General features: G+C 41.6%; 1 protein-coding gene across 2 annotated transcripts in view; it reads left to right on the top strand.

Annotated features, from left to right (window-relative positions):
- Window positions 1–1,760: 1,760 nt before the first annotated feature.
- Window positions 1,761–20,583, top strand: part of Hps3 (HPS3 biogenesis of lysosomal organelles complex 2 subunit 1) — a 40,452-nt gene continuing 21,629 nt past the window's right edge. For both annotated transcript variants that reach the window (XR_008722291.1, XM_055626069.1), the window contains exons 1-8: window positions 1,761–1,977; window positions 7,257–7,745; window positions 9,041–9,212; window positions 9,331–9,416; window positions 12,593–12,782; window positions 16,144–16,222; window positions 18,752–18,906; window positions 19,725–19,833. Coding sequence is in view for 1 of the 2 variants with exons in the window: in XM_055626069.1 (XP_055482044.1) it covers window positions 1,761–1,977; window positions 7,257–7,745; window positions 9,041–9,212; window positions 9,331–9,416; window positions 12,593–12,782; window positions 16,144–16,222; window positions 18,752–18,906; window positions 19,725–19,833 (1,497 nt within the window). In the remaining variant the exon portion in view is untranslated. The remainder of the gene's footprint in view (window positions 1,978–7,256; window positions 7,746–9,040; window positions 9,213–9,330; window positions 9,417–12,592; window positions 12,783–16,143; window positions 16,223–18,751; window positions 18,907–19,724; window positions 19,834–20,583) is intronic.

Here is a 20,583-nt window from a genome sequence, read left to right as displayed (position 1 = left end):
GAATTCCAGCATACTGGAATTCTCTGCAGAATAAACACCCATTGTTCTTGCATACCATCTTAGTCTGGGGTCTTTCTTCAGCGATTCATGGATCTATTTTAAATTTCTATTGAAGCCCTAAACCCCAGTTCCTCAGAATGTGAGTATAATGCAGACAACACCTTATGGGGTAATTGAGTTTAAGACAGGTCATATGGGCAGGCCTTAGTAGAGCTGGCATCTTTAGATGAAGTGGAAGAGACACCATTCACCAGAATGAAACATACAGAGGAAAAACCCTGTGAAGACAGTGAAAAGGTGACCATCTGCAAGCCAAGGCAAGAGGCCTCAAGAAACCAGGCTGGCTCACACCTTGACATCAGATTTCCAGGCTCAAGAGCTGAGAAACAAAATTAAGAAATCTGTTGCTGAAGCCAACCAGTACATTGTATTTGTCATGGTAGCCCTAAAGAACAAATGGCCTCTCCCGTTAGGAAGTGATGGTCTGGCACCCTGGTCCCTGCTTTTATAACAGGAGACAAGTGAACGTCTTCTACGTGCAGATCCTCACAAACAAGGAAATTCAGCATATGCTCCATGTTGCCTTCATGCAATGAGTAATTTTTTTTTTTAATCAACTTTACTAGATTTAGTATCACCTAGGTGGCACATTTCTGAATGTGTTTGTGGGGGCATTTCCAGAACAGGTTAATGGGAGAGGGAAGATACATTCGATGTTGTGAGATCCTGGATTAAAGGGACAAAAGGAGAAAGCCATTGTCCTCTCTCTGCTTTCTCATCAGCCAGAAAGAAGTAGTTTCCTCCATGATGGACCCTACCTCCTAAACACCGACCTAGAACAAACATTTCCATTTTTCAGCTGATGGTCACGGCAGTCAGAAAAGTGGCTATTAAAAATAAAGTCTCTCTTCCCAAAGGCTCTTAGGTGAATTGGGTGTAGCGATGAGACCGAGGGAAAGGAGGCTATCGATAGAAAGGTAGTGCAATTCTAGGACTGAGTGAACCTCACGAAAGTCAAACTACATTCACATTACATGGGAACTGACGTTTGCTCTTTCCAGTTTTGTCCCAGTGTCAAAAGAGGAGCATTCCTTTCCACAGTCAACCAATACATGGATGTGTGCATGCATACAAATATATATTAGAATTGTTAAATATTATATCGGGTTTATTACATCTCCCAAAACAGGAGTTTTGACAGCAAGTTTCTACTAAACAGGATATGCATAAGAACAATAGATTGACCATTAGCCCTATTATCTAGGGTTTAAAGGAATCTCTTGCCAAATACCTGCGAAATGTTTTCACAGATTCTCTCATTCAATACATTATCTTGTTGCTACGGGTCTTCAAGGATTTGCCCTTTCCAATAAAAACGCTGTAGTATCCACAGTATTTCAAAACAACTCTGGTGTGTTTACCTCCAAGTTGGACGGTATATGCCACTTCAGGTTTTGCAGCTTCATCGTTCAGGAGCTCAAAGGCTACAGGAAGACATGAATGACTAAGGCGCCCTGAAGACGACCAAGGCACAAAAACAGCAGATGACCGAGTGTTAAACACGTTTAAGGGTCGACATACCAGTCAGACCGGAAGCAGTTAAGTCTCAAGGGAAGAACCCAAGTTCTCTGCAGCCTGCTACAGTGCATGTCATTAAAGGCCTCCTTAAGGAGCGGTACTAGGGCGGGGTCGCAGCGCTCACGTGACCCGGAGCGGCTCGCCAACTCGCGGAAGCCGCTCTTCTTGGTCCCGGCGCCGGGATGGTGCGTCTCTACAACCTGCACCCGTTTGGGTCGCAGCAGGTGGTCCCCTGCCAGTGGGAGCCCGAGCAGTTCTGCTGCGGCGGGTGCGACGCACTGTTCGTGGCTTCGGGCTGCAAGGTGGAGGCGTTCGCCGTCCAGGGCGCAGAGCTGTGCCGGCATCGCTGCGCCTTCTCCACTCTGGGCAGGGTGCTGCGCATGGCCTACAGCGAAGCCGGTGAGGAGCGGCTTTGGGGCGGGGTTCTCCTGACTTACTTGCTTGGCGGTCTGCGCCTATGGGGCTGTTAAGTGCTAAAGGCGCTTTGTGCGGTTGTCATAGCAACTACAGATAAGCTGTAGTGCCTTGGTAGGGTGCTTGCTTATTTTGCCTGCAGCCTTGGGTCTGATCATCTGCACTGAGATGGTACTTGGAAGGTCTGGTCCTCCAGCACTTGGGAGGTAGACGCTGGAGGTTAGAAATTGAAGGTCACCCTCTGTTATTCAGTGTCTTGTCTAGAAGTCAAAACAGACACCCCACATGGGGAGGGAACAAAGACTGATCCCCTCCAAATCTTGAATTATAGGCGTGTGGCTGGGTTTCATTTATTCCAGATTCTTCAAAAAAATTAATGTAAGAAATCTCAAACCTCATGCAAAAGAGGAGGGAGAATGATATCCTGAAGTTCACAAGATGCTCGATCTTAAATGATATCAAGTCATAGCTAGCCCTTTTACGGCCTAAGTCACCACCACTTGTGGGTGCTTTAAAACCCTCACGTTATGGTCTGACTTTTAAAAAGTCTTAAATACATTGTGAGTGCGAGTATGTACAAGACAAAGACATAAGCAGTATATTTACACGATTTGTCACACTCTTTCAAAGAGACATTTATTCTGAAATTTGAGGGAGCAGGCATTTTACAGGGTGTTTTTTTTTTTTGTTTTGTTTTGTTTTTTGCCTGACGTTTGTGTTGATTCCTAGGGTCCTAGCAATGGCTACTACCTGTGCCTAGGAATCATTTAAAAAGCATTGGAAAAAAAAAAAAAAAATCCTGGGCCACACCTTCAGAAACACAGTGTTAGGTTTCCCTGGAGTATAGCAAATGCTTGGCCTGGGTTGCGTACTGATGACTTAACTGCAGGCTAGCACTAAACTGTGATAACCTCATTAATGAAACAGTGAAGAACAAAGCTCCTTTTATAATCAAGTTGGCTGCCTTAAAGCACTTCAGGACTCATGTGGGGTGGCAATCCCATCATGGGACACATAACTCCAAGGTAGATTTCAGTCCACAGTTGAACTTCAACTTCTGAGTTTAACTTCTATTAACCGTGCATGACTAAACATTAATAAGCTGACCCCTGGCTGTGCCTGTGTCCAGAAAAACCTGTCTGTGATTTCTCCTTTGGCCTCTTTTTTACATTCTCAATAGGTGGATCTGGGGTTTCTGTTCTCAGTGCCCAGTGTCGTCTGCTGTAGCAAATCTACCTTTGTCAAGAACCAGGATAATCTGTGCATTTATATTAACTATGAATGTTTTGTAGGTCTTCTAGCCAGGCGAAAAGCATTTTCTTTTTCTGTCAGGTCCAAAGGAAACCTCAGTTCCCAAACTCCAAAAGATGGTCCAGATATCCAAAAATGAGCTCATCTGGGACTATAGGAGGATGAGCTATATATAGCATTCTTCACGAACATGTGAAGCCAGTTTGTGTCTGCCCAAAGGACTTATCTTTCTTATCTCTAGCAAAAGGGATCTATGGCTCTCCAATTAATATATACTTGTGTGCCTATCAGCGTATCAAGGTCTAGGGCCGACTCACAAGTACCTGTTACCTACTTCAAAGTCCATGTTAGTCTATGCTTCTCACCTTCTTCTCTACCCTCTACTCCTTCCAGTTGTGGGCCTCCCTCCCCACAGTTACTCACCCTTCTTATAACCCAGCTATTCTTACTGTGTTCTCTGTTTTCTATCCCCTACTGTTCTGTCTCTTGCACGTAGCCCTGGCCATGTCCAGTCAGCTGCCCATGTTCAGTTTACTACTTTCTCTCTCTGCTCTGGATTCTTCCAGACCTTCTGGCTCTCTCCTCTCTCATCTTTTCAAATAGAACCTTCCCCTTAACTACATCATAAGAGTGATCACATTGGCAGTTTTACTTTATGCCCCTCCCCCTAGTGTACATCTGGTGCCAGAACCCTCGTATATACATTTACTAATCAGCCAAATGCTCTTCTGCTTTTGTAAAATGTGGGAAATAAGCAAGTCAGCCTTGGGGTCCCTGTGGCCAAATTTCTGCCATAAACAACCTGAGAGAGTATATATGTGTGTTGCTCATAGTTTGAGAAGTTTCAGTCAACCATGGCCGGGAAGGCTCACATCATGGTGACCAGAAAGTAAAGTGAACAGTAATAGGAAGGGACTAGCACAAGATAAGAGTTCCCAGATGTCCCCTCTCCAACAGTGAGAGTGTCCCCTTCCCTCTAGCCAGACTCCCCTCTAGAGTTCTTTCGACACACTAAAGCCTCTAAAATTGTAACTTATCAGTGGATTAATGCATTCGTTAGGTCAGAACTCATGATCTAGTCATTGTTGGAAATGTTCTCACAAGAAGCAACCAGAGGTGTGCTCTTAGTTGAAATACCAAATCATTCATTACGAGAGCATTAAGGGGAAAAGCTTAGAAGATAAGTTTTGAATCTTTAACATCATCAGGGTATATAAAGTATGTCCTCCCTTTAAATGTTATATGGAACTTATAGAATTTTCTTCCCTTTCCTACAGTCTGCAGAATGAACATTAAGGCTTTGGGCTAGCTACATTCCAAAGTTTAAGTTCCATCATTTGTTGAGGGTGTTGCCTTAGGCAAGTGGCTATTAATAATTTGAGCCTCAGAGTCTGAACTATAAAATAGGAAGAAAGATTTTTGTCTTGAAGGGTTCTTGCAAGGATTTATGGAGAATGTTAAAGCTGGGCTTCAGGGCCTTGTTAAGTAGGCATGCGTAGCAAGTGCTGCTACAGCTACAGAACCAGGCATTCGTCCGAAGTCAATACTCAATATGATATGGGTATTACAACTTGTAGACACATTGTTTCATATGTGGACATTGTACGTATTTATAGAATACAGTCAGAGATATATGATTAAGATTATTGTAAGTAAACAAATATCCTTAGTTTTAAATATAATTTACTGCCTTCAATATGACACAAAAAAAATATAGGCAACACAAAAATAGTAGATGAATTGGACATCCTCAAAATTACAGATTTTTATGCATGTGTTCTACCAATAGATGCAAGGAGCTGTCTGGAGGATTTGGAAAGTATTTGTAAATCATGTATTTGGTAAAGGACTGGTGTCCAAAATATATAATAAACTGACTTAATGATAGAAAAGCACATTGATTTATTTTCTAATGAGCAAATGGACCTGGGGTATAGCCAAGTGGTAGAGCACTTGCCTAGCATGCACAAGGCACTGGATTTCATCCCCAGTAGTCTTTTGCATATGTGGCAAAAGACTAGAATATGAGTTGTCCAGAAATCCAGAAGTCCAGGTAACCAGCAATTCAGCAAACAGCAAACACAGCAGCAGGACGAACCAGCAGCAAGCAGTCCTCCTCCAAGCAGCCACGCCTTTTTCCTCTGGGCTGTCATATTTATACACCTCAGAGTCCTCAGAATTCAGCTAATTCCACCTGGCAAAGGCCACATTCTGCATGAGACACTTAACAGGTGTGGACAAACTAAAATCCTCAATGAAATTTTAACAAAAGCGTGTTTACATATCATAACCCAAACATCCACGACATTAAAGTCATGGTGACATGCCCCTAACCTATAGAGTGAAGTTGTTATTTTAAAAGTATCATAGAGTAGATGGGAATGATGGCATAATTTCGGGCACTCAAGAGGCCAGGGCAGGAGGATCTCAGCAAGCTTGAGGAATTCCTGGGCTATGTAGTGAGTTTAAAATGCGCTTGGTCTGTTTCCCAATATAAAACAAATCTCCAAGTAATTATATAAGCATATGCTTATATGTTACAGAATAAAATATGGTGGTAATTCCCTGCATTAGTATATATCAATTATTTGGCATATACTAATAAGGAAATATTTTCCCCTTTACCTTTTTATTGATTTTTTGTGTGTGTGAGCCCCACACCATGCCCTCCAACACTACTCATCTCCCTGTCCCCTCATACCTACACTGATGGGGGAATTAATAAATATCTATGGCATATTTATGTAAGTTATCTTACATATGTTAACAGGGATGGTGGGTAGCCATCTATCAGTCTGGAAGAAAAGATTTATTCATTGTTTAAATAACTGTGGTTTCTGTCTATGCTGTGTAGTTACTTAGATTTCCTCCCCCACAAGGAGGCCGCTAACCTGTATGCTTGAGGTTGTTAATTCATAAAACAAGCATAATAACAGTTAGTATAGTTATAGCACACCGTTACAATAAAATGTGATTATTGAGTTAAGCATGAATTTAAAAATTGCAAATCGTTACATAGATTTAATGTGGTACTTAAAAAAGACAAGAAGCTTTCTGTGACCCATGTTTCTAGGAGAGAAAGTGTTCTGAAGGTCACACACCAGTTTCTCTGTGAACATTAGCCCTTAGGATCAGACTGAAGGGGGAGATCATTATGTTTTTATTTTGTATTTAACTATTTTGGTGTAACAAATGTTCCTTTTACAGCTAAAAATAATTCCATATAATCACCAGTTAAAAATTAACTTGGATTTATATTTTATTTGGTTATTTCTGACTTTATCCTACTTTTGAGGATTGTGATTTCTGTAGGACAGAAACGAAATATCAAATATTAATTCTGCTAAATTCAGAGTTTCTTAAGTCTCACCTGAATTTTTAAAGTTATACTAGTATTGCTGCAACTTAGTCAGTAGAGCTTAACTAGAGTTATACAGTTTCAACTGTGATAAGATTTAATAGAGTAAAATGTAAAAACAAAGAAATGGGGCTAGAGAGATAGCTTAGAGGTTCAGAGCACTGGCTGCTCTTCCAGAGGTCCTGAGTTCAATTCCCAGCACCCAAATGGTGGCTCACAACCATCTATAGTGAGATTGGCACCCTCTTCTGGCTTACAGGGGCACATGCAGGCAGAATACTGTGTAAAATAATAAATAAATGTTTAAAACATGAGGTTTACAAAGAAATGAGTTGTAGTGGTGCATGCCTTTAATCTCAGTACTTGGAGGCGGAGGCAGGCAGACTGGTCTACAAAGTTTGAGGCCAGTCTGGTCTACAAAGTGAGTCCAGGACAGCCAAGCTACACAGAGAAACCCTAAGTTGTTAAAAGACACTAAGAAGCGAAGAGACTGTACTTCAGAACCTCCATGGCTGATGTAACTTAAAAGACACCTCAGATTCAGTCACTGGGAGCTCATCTTTGTTCCTTCTCTGATTCAGTGATCCATGTGTTGAAAAGTAAGTGGTTGAGTTTCTCATTCCAAATTCCAAACTCAGTCTTCCTTCCTTTTTAGGAGACTATTTGGTAGCAATTGAAGAGAAAAACAAAGCTGTATTCCTGCGCACTTACGTGAATTGGAGGAGCAAGAGGACTGAAAACTCCCGTGTGTGCATTCGAATGGTTGGGCACAATGTGGAGGCATCTCTCTGTGAAAGCCTTAGAGACCAGATGTCTATAATTGAAATGCCAATGTCTGAGGCGCCTTTGTGCATTTCATGTTGTCCTGTGAAAGGAGATCTACTTGTTGGATGTACAAATAAGTTAGTCTTGTTTACTTTGAAGTATGTGGTCATTAATGAGTTCTCAGTGTTGGACTTTGAATATTCATTAATTATACACATAGATAATATCACTCCTGTTGAGATTTCTTTTTGTGTTGGGTATGTTGCTGTCATGTCGGACTTAGAAGTCTTAATTCTAAAACTGGAGTCAGACCCTATAAATGAAGAGAGAGTTAACCACCACCCACAAGAAACCAGCAACCCATCCAAACAGACAGAAGGTAAGTTATGAATTTGACTTTCTACTTTTAACTGTAGAGAAATCATCTTTTTTTTTTTTTTTTTTTTGTAGTCTTTAAAGAACCCTGGTATCTATAGTGGCATGCCATAATTCTTACAGGTTTAGGTGTTCCTGTCGCATTGGTTTTAGTTTATGACTATCCAGAGCTTATTCTGCACTGTGTAAATACGTTTCTGCCTGAATTTTTGAGTATGTGAGTAATGGAGCAACTGCTATTAGATGAGGGGTTTCTTTTTTTTTTAATTTGTTTATTCACTTTACTTCCCAATTGTAGCCCCCTCCCTCGTCCCCTCCTGGTCCCACGCTCCCTCCCTTACCCCTCAGAAAAGGGGGAGCCCCCCAGCCCATCCCCACACATCAGGTCTCATCAGGACTGAAGCGCATCCTCTTCCACAGTGGCTTGGCAAGACAGCCCGCCAGGGGGAAGTGAGCAAAAAGCATGAAACAGAACCCTTGTCAGAGACAGCCCCTGCTCCCTGTACTAGGGCATGCACATGAAGGCCAAGCTGCCCATTGGGTACATAGGTGGACCCAGGTGAGCCTAGGTCCAGTCCGTTCGTGGTTAGATGAGGGTTTCTAAAGAGAAAACAGTTGGTGTTCTTTTGTTGAGACAGGGCCTCCCCAGCTGCCCTAGAACTCACTCGATTCAGGCTTGGCTCAAACTTGGGATCGTCCTGTCTCAGGCCCCTGAGTGTAGGCATTATAGTTATGAGTTGCGGTGCCTGGCCTACATGAGTTTCTAATCTTTGCTCTCACATTCGATATCTAATAACATTTGATAACTCTGTCCTGATTGCCCCTGCCCCATTTTTTGAACTTGATACAAACTATAGTTTTTTGTTTTTTTTTTTTTAAGAAGAATGAACCTTAATTAAAATAATGCTTCTATAAGACTGACCTGTCTGCAAACCAGTGGGGCATTTTCTTAGTTAATTATTGATGTGAGAGGGCCCAGCCCACAAAGGGTAGTGCTTCCCATGAGCAGGTATCCTGGGGTGTATGAGAAAGCAGGCTGAGTAAGGCATGGGGACACGCAGTAAGCAGCCACTCCATAACCTCTGAGTCAGCTCCCTCACTGAGTTTCTATCCTGACTCCCCCAGTGATGGAGTGTGATCTGAGAACTGTAAATGAAATAGACCCTTTCCTCTCCAAGTTGCTTTTGGTCATGATGTTTTATCACAGCAGTAGAAACATAACTATATACCATGTCTAATGCTTATCCTGGCAGATGGTAGCACTTACAGTTGTTAAATTCTTAAATTTTAATTTTTAAGACCTCAGTAATGAAACTTCACAGCTTGAGTCAGAGGATTTTGTTATCTGCCTAAAACCCATGGAACTTCTTGGTGAAAAGTCTGAACAGTCTGGAATATCTGTTAAACTGGAGTCCACAGGATTAGCAGATGAGAACGTAAAATATTCGCATGTTCAGCATCTCCTTTATAGGTAGGAGAGCACCTTTCTATCCACCAGCATTTAATATTTTCATTTAATAGTTTCAAAAATTCCTGCTTAAAGTACAAGGAATTTTAGATCTCTTCTCTTTGTCTTCTTAACCCCACAGACGCTTTGCTCCAGATATCTCATTCTGTGTCTTGTCTGATAACATCAGGTTGCATTCCCTTCAGCTGCTACCCATTCACCAAACAGGTAAGCACAGCTGAGCTGCGGTGCAGAGAGTTGACAAGGCGTGGGCTGAAGGGAAGACAAGCGTGTAGACACTAGATTGGGTTCTTCTACTGAATCTTCCCCAGGAACGAGAAGTCATATTGGCTAGGAGAAGTGAACCCACTAAGAGGGTGTGACCAGAAGAACTCATTTCCTTTTTTTTTTTTTTTTTTTTTTTTAAATAGTCTGTAGGCCCAGAAAGGGAAATGTGTGAGCACCGAGCTCTGTCTAGGTTCCAGCTGAGTATGTGACACACTCCCCTGGGATGGCTCTGTAAGCAAGGTGGAAAAACACGGTTTAGTGGAAACTCAGAACACTACTTTTCAGCCCTGCTGCACATTGCATTTTCCTCTCAAGAATAATGCTTGTTTCCTAGCACTGAATAAACAAGGTGTGGTGGTATGCACATGTAATCTTATCACTTAGGAAGCAGAGACAGGAGGATCAGAAGTTCAAGGTCATGCTCTGACCACATAGTGAATTCTAGATTAGCATGGGCTCCTTGAGACCCTGTCTTTTTTTAAAAAATGCTGATGATTCTGATTCTGACTTAATTTGACTCTTGAACTCTGGCACCAGCATGTTTTCATTGCTCGCCAGAAATCTAATGAGAAGCAAGACTGAGATCCACCAGTAGGTTCTGCACTTGCTCATGGCCTGTTGAGCATTTTCAGATGGTTTCTGGGAAGATCTAAATATTGCTGTAATCCGGTATCTTTATATTTTTAAGTAAACATTTATTGAGTTGCCACTATTGTTGACCATTGTGCTGAGTACTGAGCAAAAGTAGGCAACATGCTTTCACTTATGAAGTTAATTTTCTAATGGTGAAAGCAGTTGCTCATCAGATACTTACAAAATGACACTGAAATAGTACTGTATGGGGAAAGAGTGCCAGGTTACCAGACTGTAACAAAAGACCTGCTGACTTCCTCTGGAGGGCTGCTTGCTGAGAATGGATCTGTAGACTGAATTGTGCTGACTCTGGGATTAAGATAGCTTCAGCAGTGGGAGGGGGAGAGAGTGTTCCAAATAGAGGAACCTGCCAAGTTTTTTTCATGAGCAGAGAAACTGTATTGGAGGAAGTGAAAGAGCTAAGACCAGAGAGGGTAGAGTAAAGGAAAGGGGGATGTGATACAAGGGTGGACACAGGGCTAGGAGCCAGGCAGTGGGTCAGCTCTTCCATTCAGTGAACTACCCATAACGGTTGGAATTAAAAGCCCCAAATAGTCCATGGCCTATGTGGTGGGCTCATTTTTTCTCAGCCTGACCTGCTTACTGTTCTCTGTCCACAGTACCCTTCTGTCTTCCTCAGACATCTCAACTCTCCTTTTCTGTAAAACCTATTCTTTCTTCTATCCAGGCCTAGAATGTGTCCTTCAGGTGCTGCATGAGTGGCATAGTCGGATCGTTTACTGCACAGCTCAACTGTTATCCCACCACAGAGGACTAACCTGGTTCTCTCAGCGGGACTCCCTTATTTTTAATTATGTTGGGGGGGGGGTGAGTTTGTGCATGTGAGTGTAGTACTGGCAGAGACCAAAGAAGCTCACAGATTTTGTGAGCTACCCGGCTTGGTTGCTGGGAGCTACCCGGCTTGGTTGCTGGGAGCCTAACTCAGGCCCTCTGCCAGAACATCAAGAGCTCTGAACTGCTGGGCCCCAGGCTCTCTCCGTAGCACGTCTGTTTTTTCCACTCTAGAGTTTATTTCCCGTCTTAATCCCCATCACTAGAATGTGAGGGCTCTGGGAAAGAATTCACCTTGTTTTGTGGATTGCCATCCCTCTAGAGCCTCAAACAGCAGCACTGCATACAGCAGGCGCCTTGGGAGTATTTATGGAATGGACAAATGATCGTAAATGTGTGGTTAATATTTGAGCTGAGTCCCAGGTGGGGTGTGTAGATGTCTTAGAAGATGAAGGATTTGGCAAGGCATTTCCTAAGAGGAACTGAGACACGTAAGCTATGACGTTATCATCTGCTTAGAGATTAGTGACTAGTTCTGTTTAGCTAGAGCTCAGATATGTACTAGAAAGAAGAAAACCAATGGAGCTGGCTTTGGGCTTTTAGAATTGGACTTTTAGTATCAATGGGTATCATAGAAGGAGGAGGAAGATCTTTGGTTAAGAAAAAACTTCAAGCTCATTTAGATACAGAGAAAATGGTACAAGCCCCCTCCCTCCCCTCCCAACACACAGTCCCCATGCACAGCTTCCACATGGCAGCATCCTGCTGCATTCCTGGTCATTGTTTTTTAATGAATTCTGAACACTTTCTCGTGTAAAAACGTTATGGTGTCATCAGGTATCTTTTCAGGGTATACATTTTTCTGATACTCTGATATTTTTTTTTTCATTTGTTTGAAAGAGTTACTTAAACAAATTTACATTTATGAATCTCAGTTGATTTCTATATTATGTATGGGTTCTCTCTCTCTCTCTCTCTTGTACCAAGAAATTGGACATTTACTGTAAAGTTTTCTGTTATCTGCATTTTGCTGAGTCCTCACAGTATCATTTATTGGGTTCCTGTTGTACCCACTATATTTCCGTGCAAGTTAGTTGTTCGCTCTCAGCTTTTCGGTACATTATTACCACAAGTGGTCTTTAAACATTTGAAATATAACTAATAGAAACTGATAAAAGCCACACACTAGATTTTGAGTGTTTAGTACTAATATACAAAATACTAGTTTTTTGTTTATTGTTTGTTGAAATGGCAGTGTTTTAGATATGCTGGATTACTGGGCGGTTGCCCAGTGATTGTTTAAAAAACATCCCATTTCTTTTTACTTTTTGGAAATACTAGAGAACTTTAAGTTCCAGTTGTAGAGCAATTATATTTTTATTGACTGTGTTGATGGAGACTGAGGCTTGATTGGAGTATTGTTATTTGTTGTGCAAGTGGTTTTGCCCTCTCTTGGAAAGCCTGTGGTTCCTGGCAGATACTGCAGTGTTAATAACATTGATGAGTCTGACTTAGTTCATTTTTTACCTACTGAAAATGGTGCTTTCCTAATAACCCCCTCCCCTTCACATTTCTTACTGTCTACTTCCCCTTCATACCCTATGGTTATTCTCTGAGACAGTCTGCATATTGATTCTCTCCCTTTATTTACTGGCTTCATGGTGTGTCTTTCTTGCATTTTTCCAATGCAGGTTTTCATCCTGATGGGAACAGTGTGTCTCAGGAAAAAGAGCTGCTAAGCCTCTTCTGCTTCTTCTCGTTACCTCACGCGGGCTATCTGTACATGATTGTGAAATCTGTTGAGTTAATGTCAGTCTACTGGTATCCTGAGAAGTCTCAGCAAGCGGTGCTCACACCACAGTTTTTGCATGTCATCACAAGGTTTGGCCCCGGTGTCTCTCGTTGATGTTTGACTTACTTGCTTTTTTCTCTAAGTTCTCAAGCTGGTGCTGAAATCTTGAGAATTTTATGTCAAGGAGCTTTGAAAATTAGTGAGTTATAGCTGTCTTTCCAGTGTTGAAGATTCAGGCTCTGGCTTTGCCATGCAGTGTTCTGTTAGATTATATGGGTGGCCTTGTAAACTCTAAAGCTCCTAATGAAGCCTTTCCAAGAATTATGAAGAGTGGGAGATGGCTGAACATCTCTTTAGATTCACTTTCTGTGCCTTCTCTTATAACTGTCATCTTCTCTCAGTGTGAACTGAGTTATTTCATAATGGTTTAGAACTCAGACCAGCCAGAAATGATCAAATTCTGTTCCTCAATTAGTAAACCTGGAGAAGCAGTCATTATTTTCAGGGTGGTCCTGGCCTGGCATGCTGGAATATAAACAGATCTATCTTCCTTCCTTCCTTCCTTCCTTCCTTCCTTCCTTCCTTCCTTCCTTCCTTCCTTCCTTCCTTTCTTTCATTCTTTCTTTCTTTCTAGAGGGTTTCTCATGTAGCCTTGACTGTCCTGGACTCGTTTTGTAGACCAGGCTGGCCTTGAACTCATAGAGATCTGCCTGCCTCTGCCTCCTCACGTGCTGGGATTATGAGCATGTGCCACCATTCCTGGCTCATAAACTGATTTCTTAAACAGGAATTTGATATCAATTTATTTTTATCTTCGTGGTAGTGTTAATTTTAATTTTGTTTCTTGTTTTTTGAGTTATTATTTGAGTGACTGCCCCTGAACCCTCTGACCAGGAACTTCCTAAAGTAGCAGTGTAAGAGAAGGCCAGATACACATTTAAAAAGACACAAATACCAGCAGATTTGGGGAAGTGCGTTAAGATTTCATGATGTACAAAGTGTCCTGGGAAGAGGAAAATTACTTCTGGCCAGGTCATGTGGGAACAGTTCAGATAGGTCAGTGAAGTCTGAAGCTAGGCCTAGAAGATGGAATTTTGATGGATGGAAAGAAGAGAGGCATTATTGGTAGAGGAAATCTGATAAAGGCTGTAATCTAGGTTTTCAGAAATATCCAATAGTTAGTTGCAAAGAACTGTGATTGTTTTGTTTTAATTTAGTGGTTGTAATAGAATTTTTAGTGGGTGCTAAAAGTGTATTTTAAGCAGCACAGAGACTATTTTGAGATTCTGGTACCCACTTTTTCCTGGCTTCTCCCTTCTCCGAATGTGTTTTAATATAAGAAAAAATGCTAACAGTGGGAGTGTGTCAGAACACAGTCCAAGAATGGAGCTGTCTGAAGAGAATTCTGGGTGCTTATGAGAAAACTCTGAGAACACAAGATAAGTCTTATGACCTTAGTTTCTTCTAAATATAGGTTTGTTCTTGGTATGTGCTCTCATGCCCCCCTCTGGTGTAGTAAGTAGGGGTGGGTTACTTCAGATTACCCAGTATCTTGCCATTATTATTCAAAATGTTTACAGCCCGAACTAATAGGACACTTGCTTAACTTTCAGAATACAGATTGTCTGATGCTCTAAATAAAATTGGTTATTGCAGGAGACTTTAGGCTCCATTATGCTGGGTCCTCAAGGGCAATGACAGGACTGTTTCCTGATAGCTTATCTTCCCGCTCTTCAAATTGTGTGTAGAGATAGTCTTCGAATATGAGGAAGCTAAAAATAAACACGCGATGAGACTCATGCTAGAGCGCTAGCGGCAGGTTTTGAAAGTCAAGCTGAGGAAGAACTTTTCTTTTTCTTCTGGAACACTGATAGCAGACATGATGGAGCGTGAGTTCATCATCTATAAAAGGCTGTGGGAGTGGTTCATGAAAGGGTATTAAGGGACTGTATGTAGGCAAGTGGCAAGGAGAGGAAAAAAAGGATGGTTAGGAACAGTTTCATCAGAGCTTTTTGGTATCTGAGAGGATAACTGAGAAACGGAGGGAAAAAAACACTGAGGTTTTGAGCCTAATTTTATTTGTATGTTTGTTGTTTGTTAACATAGGGTTTGCTATGTAGTCCTGATTGGCTTGGTACTCACTGGGTAGCCCAGGCTGACTCTAAAGTTATAACAATCTTCCTGCCTCTGGCTTCTGAACGCTGGAATTACCACTTTGTGCCACTGTGCCTGGCTTAAGTCTGATTGTATGAAATAATGCTAGCTAGTATAATGTGGGGCTCAAGAGCAATCTGGTTTAGACCCTGGAGTTTGAAGTGCTTATAGACTATCAAGAGAGCATGTTAAGGGAGACTGTAGGTCAGGATAGAGAAGAAAGCTCAGGTATTTGAAAGCAAAAGGTGATTCACAAAGTAGTCAAGAAAAGTCACTGGAGACCTCAACTCTAATGAAGATTATGTTTAAAAAGCAAAAAAAAGGAAGACAAAGTTGTTTGTTTGTTTTTTTTTTTAATTTTGAGTGTTTTGCTTGCATGTATGTGCAACATCTGAATGAATGAACATGTCCGTGGCAGCTGCCTAAAGAGTGTGTCAGATGGAACTGAGATTATGGATGGTTGTGAGCCACTGGGTGGGTGCTGGGAACCAAACCCAGGTCCTCTAGAAGAGCAGCAACTGTTTTTAACCACTAAGCCATCTTTCCAGTCCCAAGAAAAAGCTCTTTAAGAATATATTGTCTCTTAGAAACTAAGGACGTGAAGAGAGAAGGGAGGAATAGAAATACCCATTTTCGTCCCCGCGTGCAAAAAGACTTCATTTTTTTTCACCTGATTATATACATGGATAGTACAGTGAGAAATTAGTGAGTGTTCCTACTAAATGTGTACCCTGTGTTACTTCTCATGTCATCACTGTGACAAAATGCCCAACAGAAATACCTTGAAGAGGAAGGATTGATTAGGCTCATGGTTTTAAAGATGTCAGTGAATGCTGGTGAGGAATGTGCAGCAAAGAAGAAGCTTGTGTATCAAAGCTGATAGGAATCAGAAAAAAAATGGCTGGTACTCAGCTGCCTTTCTCACTTTTCCCTTTATTTTCTCTGGGCCCCCATCTCAGAGGATGGACAGTAATGCTCTGAAGTTTCAAAAGACCTTGGCGATCCCCAGTGTTCTCTTTCTCATGGTTGTGGTTAAGATGTGAAGTCCCAGGTGTTCCTTCTCTCTGCCATCATGAATTCCAGTCCTCTGCAACCATAAGCCAAATTAAACCCATGTATCTCTTTATTTATTTATTCTTCAAGGCAGGGTCTCTCTGTGTAGCATTGTTGTCCTGGAACTCACTCTATAGACCAGGCTGCCCAAAATTTATAGAAATCTGCCTGCCTCTGCCTCCCAAGTGCTGGGATTAAAGGTGCGGTCCCGCTTTGCTTACTGACCGATGTCTTCTTCCTTAGCCAAAGCCTGCAGTGCTTCACAGTACGATGCAGTGCAGCGGTGGCTCGGGAGGACCTGTTCACGGACACTACACTGAAGGTTAGAGCTGGCTTCTAACAGTAAAACCGGGAGCTCAAGGGAGCACATGAACACTTGTACACTTGTTCTTAGCCCTAAGCTTGGCAAAGACTACAAGCCCAAAAAGGTTGTATTCATTGTGCTTGCTAATTTTATGTCAACTTGACACAGGCTAGAGTCCTCTGAGAGGAGGGAACACCGATTGAGAAAATGCCTTCCTAAGGTCAGGTTGTAGGCAATCAGAAGAGCATAATCTTAATCACTGATTGATGGGGGAGGGCCCAGCCCATTGTGGGTGGTGCCATCCCTGGGCTGGTGGTTCTGGGTTCTGTAAGAAAGCAGGCTGAGGGAGCCATGAGGAGCAAGCCAGTAAGCAGCATGCCCCCATGCCCTTGCATCAGCTCCTGCCTCCAGGCTCCACCCTGTTAGACTTCCTGTCCTGACTTCCTTCCTTGATGGACTCTGATTTGGAATTGTAAGCCGAATAAACCCTTTCCTCCCCATCTTGCTTTTTTGGTCTTGATGTTTCATCATAGCAATAGTAATGCTAATTAATACATTCATTAAATTAGAAGTTCTGGGTAGAAACTATAAGCGTTTCTGATGTGTGGTTTGGCAATTTTTAAGATCGTTTCAAAGTGTTTTAAAGTGTTTTGAGTAATAGGTATAGTGTACCTTTAGGGCAGCATTTCTCAACCTCTGGGTCTCAACCACTTTGGCCAGTTTCTGTCTCCAAAACATGTACATTATGATTTATAACAGTAGCAACATTACAGTTATGAAGTAGCAAGGAAAATGATTTTATGGTTTGGGGACAACACAACATGAGAAACTGAAGGTTGAGTACCACTCTCTAGAGGGAAGTTCATAATGTGATGTTTTGTTTTATTTTTAATTTTTTTTTTTTCATGCAGCAGCCCAGACTGACCTAGAATTTGCTGTATAGCCCTGGCTGGCCTCCAACTTGGTTCAGTCATCCTTTGTCAGTCTTCACAGGTTTTATTGTCTTGCTTTTAAAAGGACATATTGCTAGCAATTGTACAGAACTATTAAAACAGTATAATCAGAATTGTGCAATTGAATGTGATGCAAGGAAATGGTTTTTGGTTTTTTGTTGTGTTTTGTCTTTTTACTATCATCAGAATACAATTCTTTATTTTCCAAACCTTTGACAATTCTCTATGCTTCAAAGTCACTAGATATACTAGATTAATAATATCATTTTGTTTTGAGAATACCCTTAATATCAGAAGAACTTTGATTACAAGTAAAAGCAAAGACTGGCAAGTTTTTGATGATCTCTAACCTTGAAATTTCTTTTCTCAGAAATGTAGTCATGATTTGTAACATTGTCTTGGCTGTTTCACTTTTAAGGTATAAGTTAATTGAAAGAATATTGGTAACAAGTGTGCATGTTGCAAGCAGTCTCCAGATTATACTCTCCTGTTTTTTACAGTTTACCTTCAACCTTTACTGCCCTTTTTGGGGTGGGTAGGCGGGGTGCTCTCTGTTAATGATTATTAACAGATAGGGTTAGTTCATAAATAGCCGTTTTGTCCTGCTAGTGAGCCTGAGATACTGTTTCATTGTTTGTTTGGGGTTTTTTGTTTTTGATTTTTTGAGGCAGGGTGTCTCTGGGTAGCCCTGACTATCCTGGAACTGCTGTTTAGACCAGGCTGGCCTTGAACTCAGAGATCTGCCTGCCTCTACCTCCCAGTGAGTGCTGGAATGAAAGGCATGCACCACCACCACCCAGCTTGGGTACTATTACCACAGTACTATTACCAGGAATCTGGAGAGTGGTAGTACCCTATAGAGACACATGCCCTAGGCTGCTGGATATGCCGGGCTTTGTTATAACAAACGGGTTAACGGTTAGGGACAGCCAAACGCACTGGCATTTCTTTCACACACTCATATGCAAAGAAAGCTCTGCGTGCTACAGTGTGGCCTTTTGTAGCATCCGGGGCTTCTTTTCCAGCAAGGCCTTCAGGGTCTGTGTATTTATAGGCAGCAGTACAGAAAAGGGCTATAAAGTAGATGGTTACCGACATGCCTGTGTTAATATTCTGAAAAACAGGAACTGGGTAGAGGGCTTTTATCAAATGAACATACTAGGTTTGGGTTTGTTTTGTTTTCTTCTCTTTGAGATAGAGTTTATCTATGTAGCCTTGGCTGTCCTGGAACTTACTCTATAGACCAGGCTAGCCTTGAACTCACAGAGATCTGCCTGTCTCTGCCTCCCAAATGCTGGGATTAAAGACCTGTGCCACCACCGTCCAGCCTTGTTGGTTCTTTTTTAAGGACAGGGTCTCATGTATCTCAGGTTGGCCTCTAACTCATGTTGTACCTGGCTCCGACCTTGGGCTTCTGGTCATCCTGTCTCCACCTCTTGAATGTGTGATATATAGATGTGAGCCAGTACCCCTGGTATGCTTTGCTGGGAATTGAACTCAAGGCTTCAACTAAACTCCATCCCCAGCCCTCTTTTGACGATGAGGTTCACATACCTTTATTCCTTGGTTAAATTTGTAATATATCCTTTATTAGGCTTGCCCACCTGTCAGTATGGATGTGTGTGCTCTAAGGATACAACTTTTCATAGGCTTGAAAGCCATCTGCCATTTTAACAACCACATCATACTTCTGACCAAGGCAGACTCTGAGGCCATTCCAGAGAGAAGAGAGTCACCCAAGAGGCTTCTGTAAGCATTTTTCTAGCTATACACATTTCTTGTAGTTTTTGGGATGAAGTGGAACTGGTATATTTTATGTGTGTCTTTAGATTTATTTTTTTAAATTGAATCACAGACTTATCAGATAGATGGCTTTTCCAGAGAAAATAAAGAAGGTGTAAAGATTGCTATAATATTGTTTATAATTTATCATGGAACTTTCAGTAGTTTCAGTAGCTATTACCTGTACTATGGATAAGAATCTAAAAGAGATGCTTTCCCTATGGAATGATGGAGAAAGACAGAACCTGTAATGTTAATCCTGGCCACAAAGCTTTTTATTGCTTTTCTTCTTTGGTCTTTAAAGCACTTACACTTTTTTATCCAATGGTCATTTTTATACTGTGAAAGAGTTTATTAATATATTTGTTAGATTATAGAATAATCCATTTTATACTAAAGAAAATAACATCACAGTAAAGGATTTTAAGCCAACTCACAGGTTTATGTGTCTTCAACATTTTTAAGTGATGTGAATGTTGTTTCTGTTAGGATTTTGTGGCCCATGACAAGCTGGGCTCATGAAAGCCTGAACATAAGGATTTTCAAAAGTGATAGGTCTGCATGCCTATTTGGGGAGCTTAATATTGGAGAACTGTAGGCAAATTGGCTTATCAGTTTATGCCATATATCTGTGAAGTTCTGTGAACTATGGAAATACACACTAATTACCAAGGAAATATTAAGTGGGAGTGATGTCAGACTTGTATTATTTTATAGTATCCAATATTTACAGGTGAATACTGTAATTTATTAACAACATGTCTTATAATTCTGACCCTTTTCAGTTCTAGGAGAGATGCCAGTGTTAGGAACAAAGCCCCTCACGCGGCTGAAGCCGGATGGAATCTGTATATTGTGAATACCACCGCACCAGTTCAGCTATACAAAGAAATGGTACTTCTTCAGACATCTGATTCCTCTTCATGGAAATTTAGAGTGAAATTAAACACCAGAGGCTGCTTCTGGGCAGACATTGCTCTTGTTACTGCCTAACCTCTGCCCCTTGCATTTCACTAAGGAAACCTCAAACAAGGAAAACAATATGTGTTTAATTAATTATATACTTAGGACACTGCATCCAGACAGCTTTCAGTCTGCGTCGTGATAGTCACCTTGTTTTTACAGCTCTGACATTTGAAAGCAAGTAGTAATTCCTAAGGGGAAGGCCTCTTACTCATACCCACCCTCCAGAGAGGACTGCTCAACTAATTTAAGCACAAGTAGCCACTGACTTGAATCCTAGTATGCTGGTTGCTTTTTGTCAACATGCCGTAAACCTGGCATAATCTGGGAAGAGGAAATCTTAATTGACTCCTCCTTCAGATTTCCCTGTAGGCAGGTCTGTGGGTTATCGTTTTAATTAATCATTGAGGTAAGAGAGCCTAGCCCACTGTTAATACCACCTTCTTATCAGGTGGTCCTAGACGATATAAGAAAGTAAATTGAAGGCTGGAGAGATGTCTCAGAGGTTAAGGGCACTGGCTGCCCTTCCAAAAGTCCTGAGTTCAATTCCCTCACAACCATCTAAAGTGAGATCTGGTGCCCTCTTCCGGCATGTAGGCATACGTGTAGGCAGAACATTGTGTACATATATGTATGTGTGTGTGTGTGTGTGTGTGTGTGTGTGTGTGTGTGTGTGTGTGT

Source organism: Psammomys obesus, unplaced genomic scaffold (assembly GCF_907164565.1).
Source record: "Psammomys obesus unplaced genomic scaffold, mPsaObe1.curated_primary_1811, whole genome shotgun sequence".
NCBI classification, from domain to species: domain Eukaryota; kingdom Metazoa; phylum Chordata; class Mammalia; order Rodentia; family Muridae; genus Psammomys; species Psammomys obesus.
This window is presented reverse-complemented; position numbering and strand designations above follow the sequence as displayed.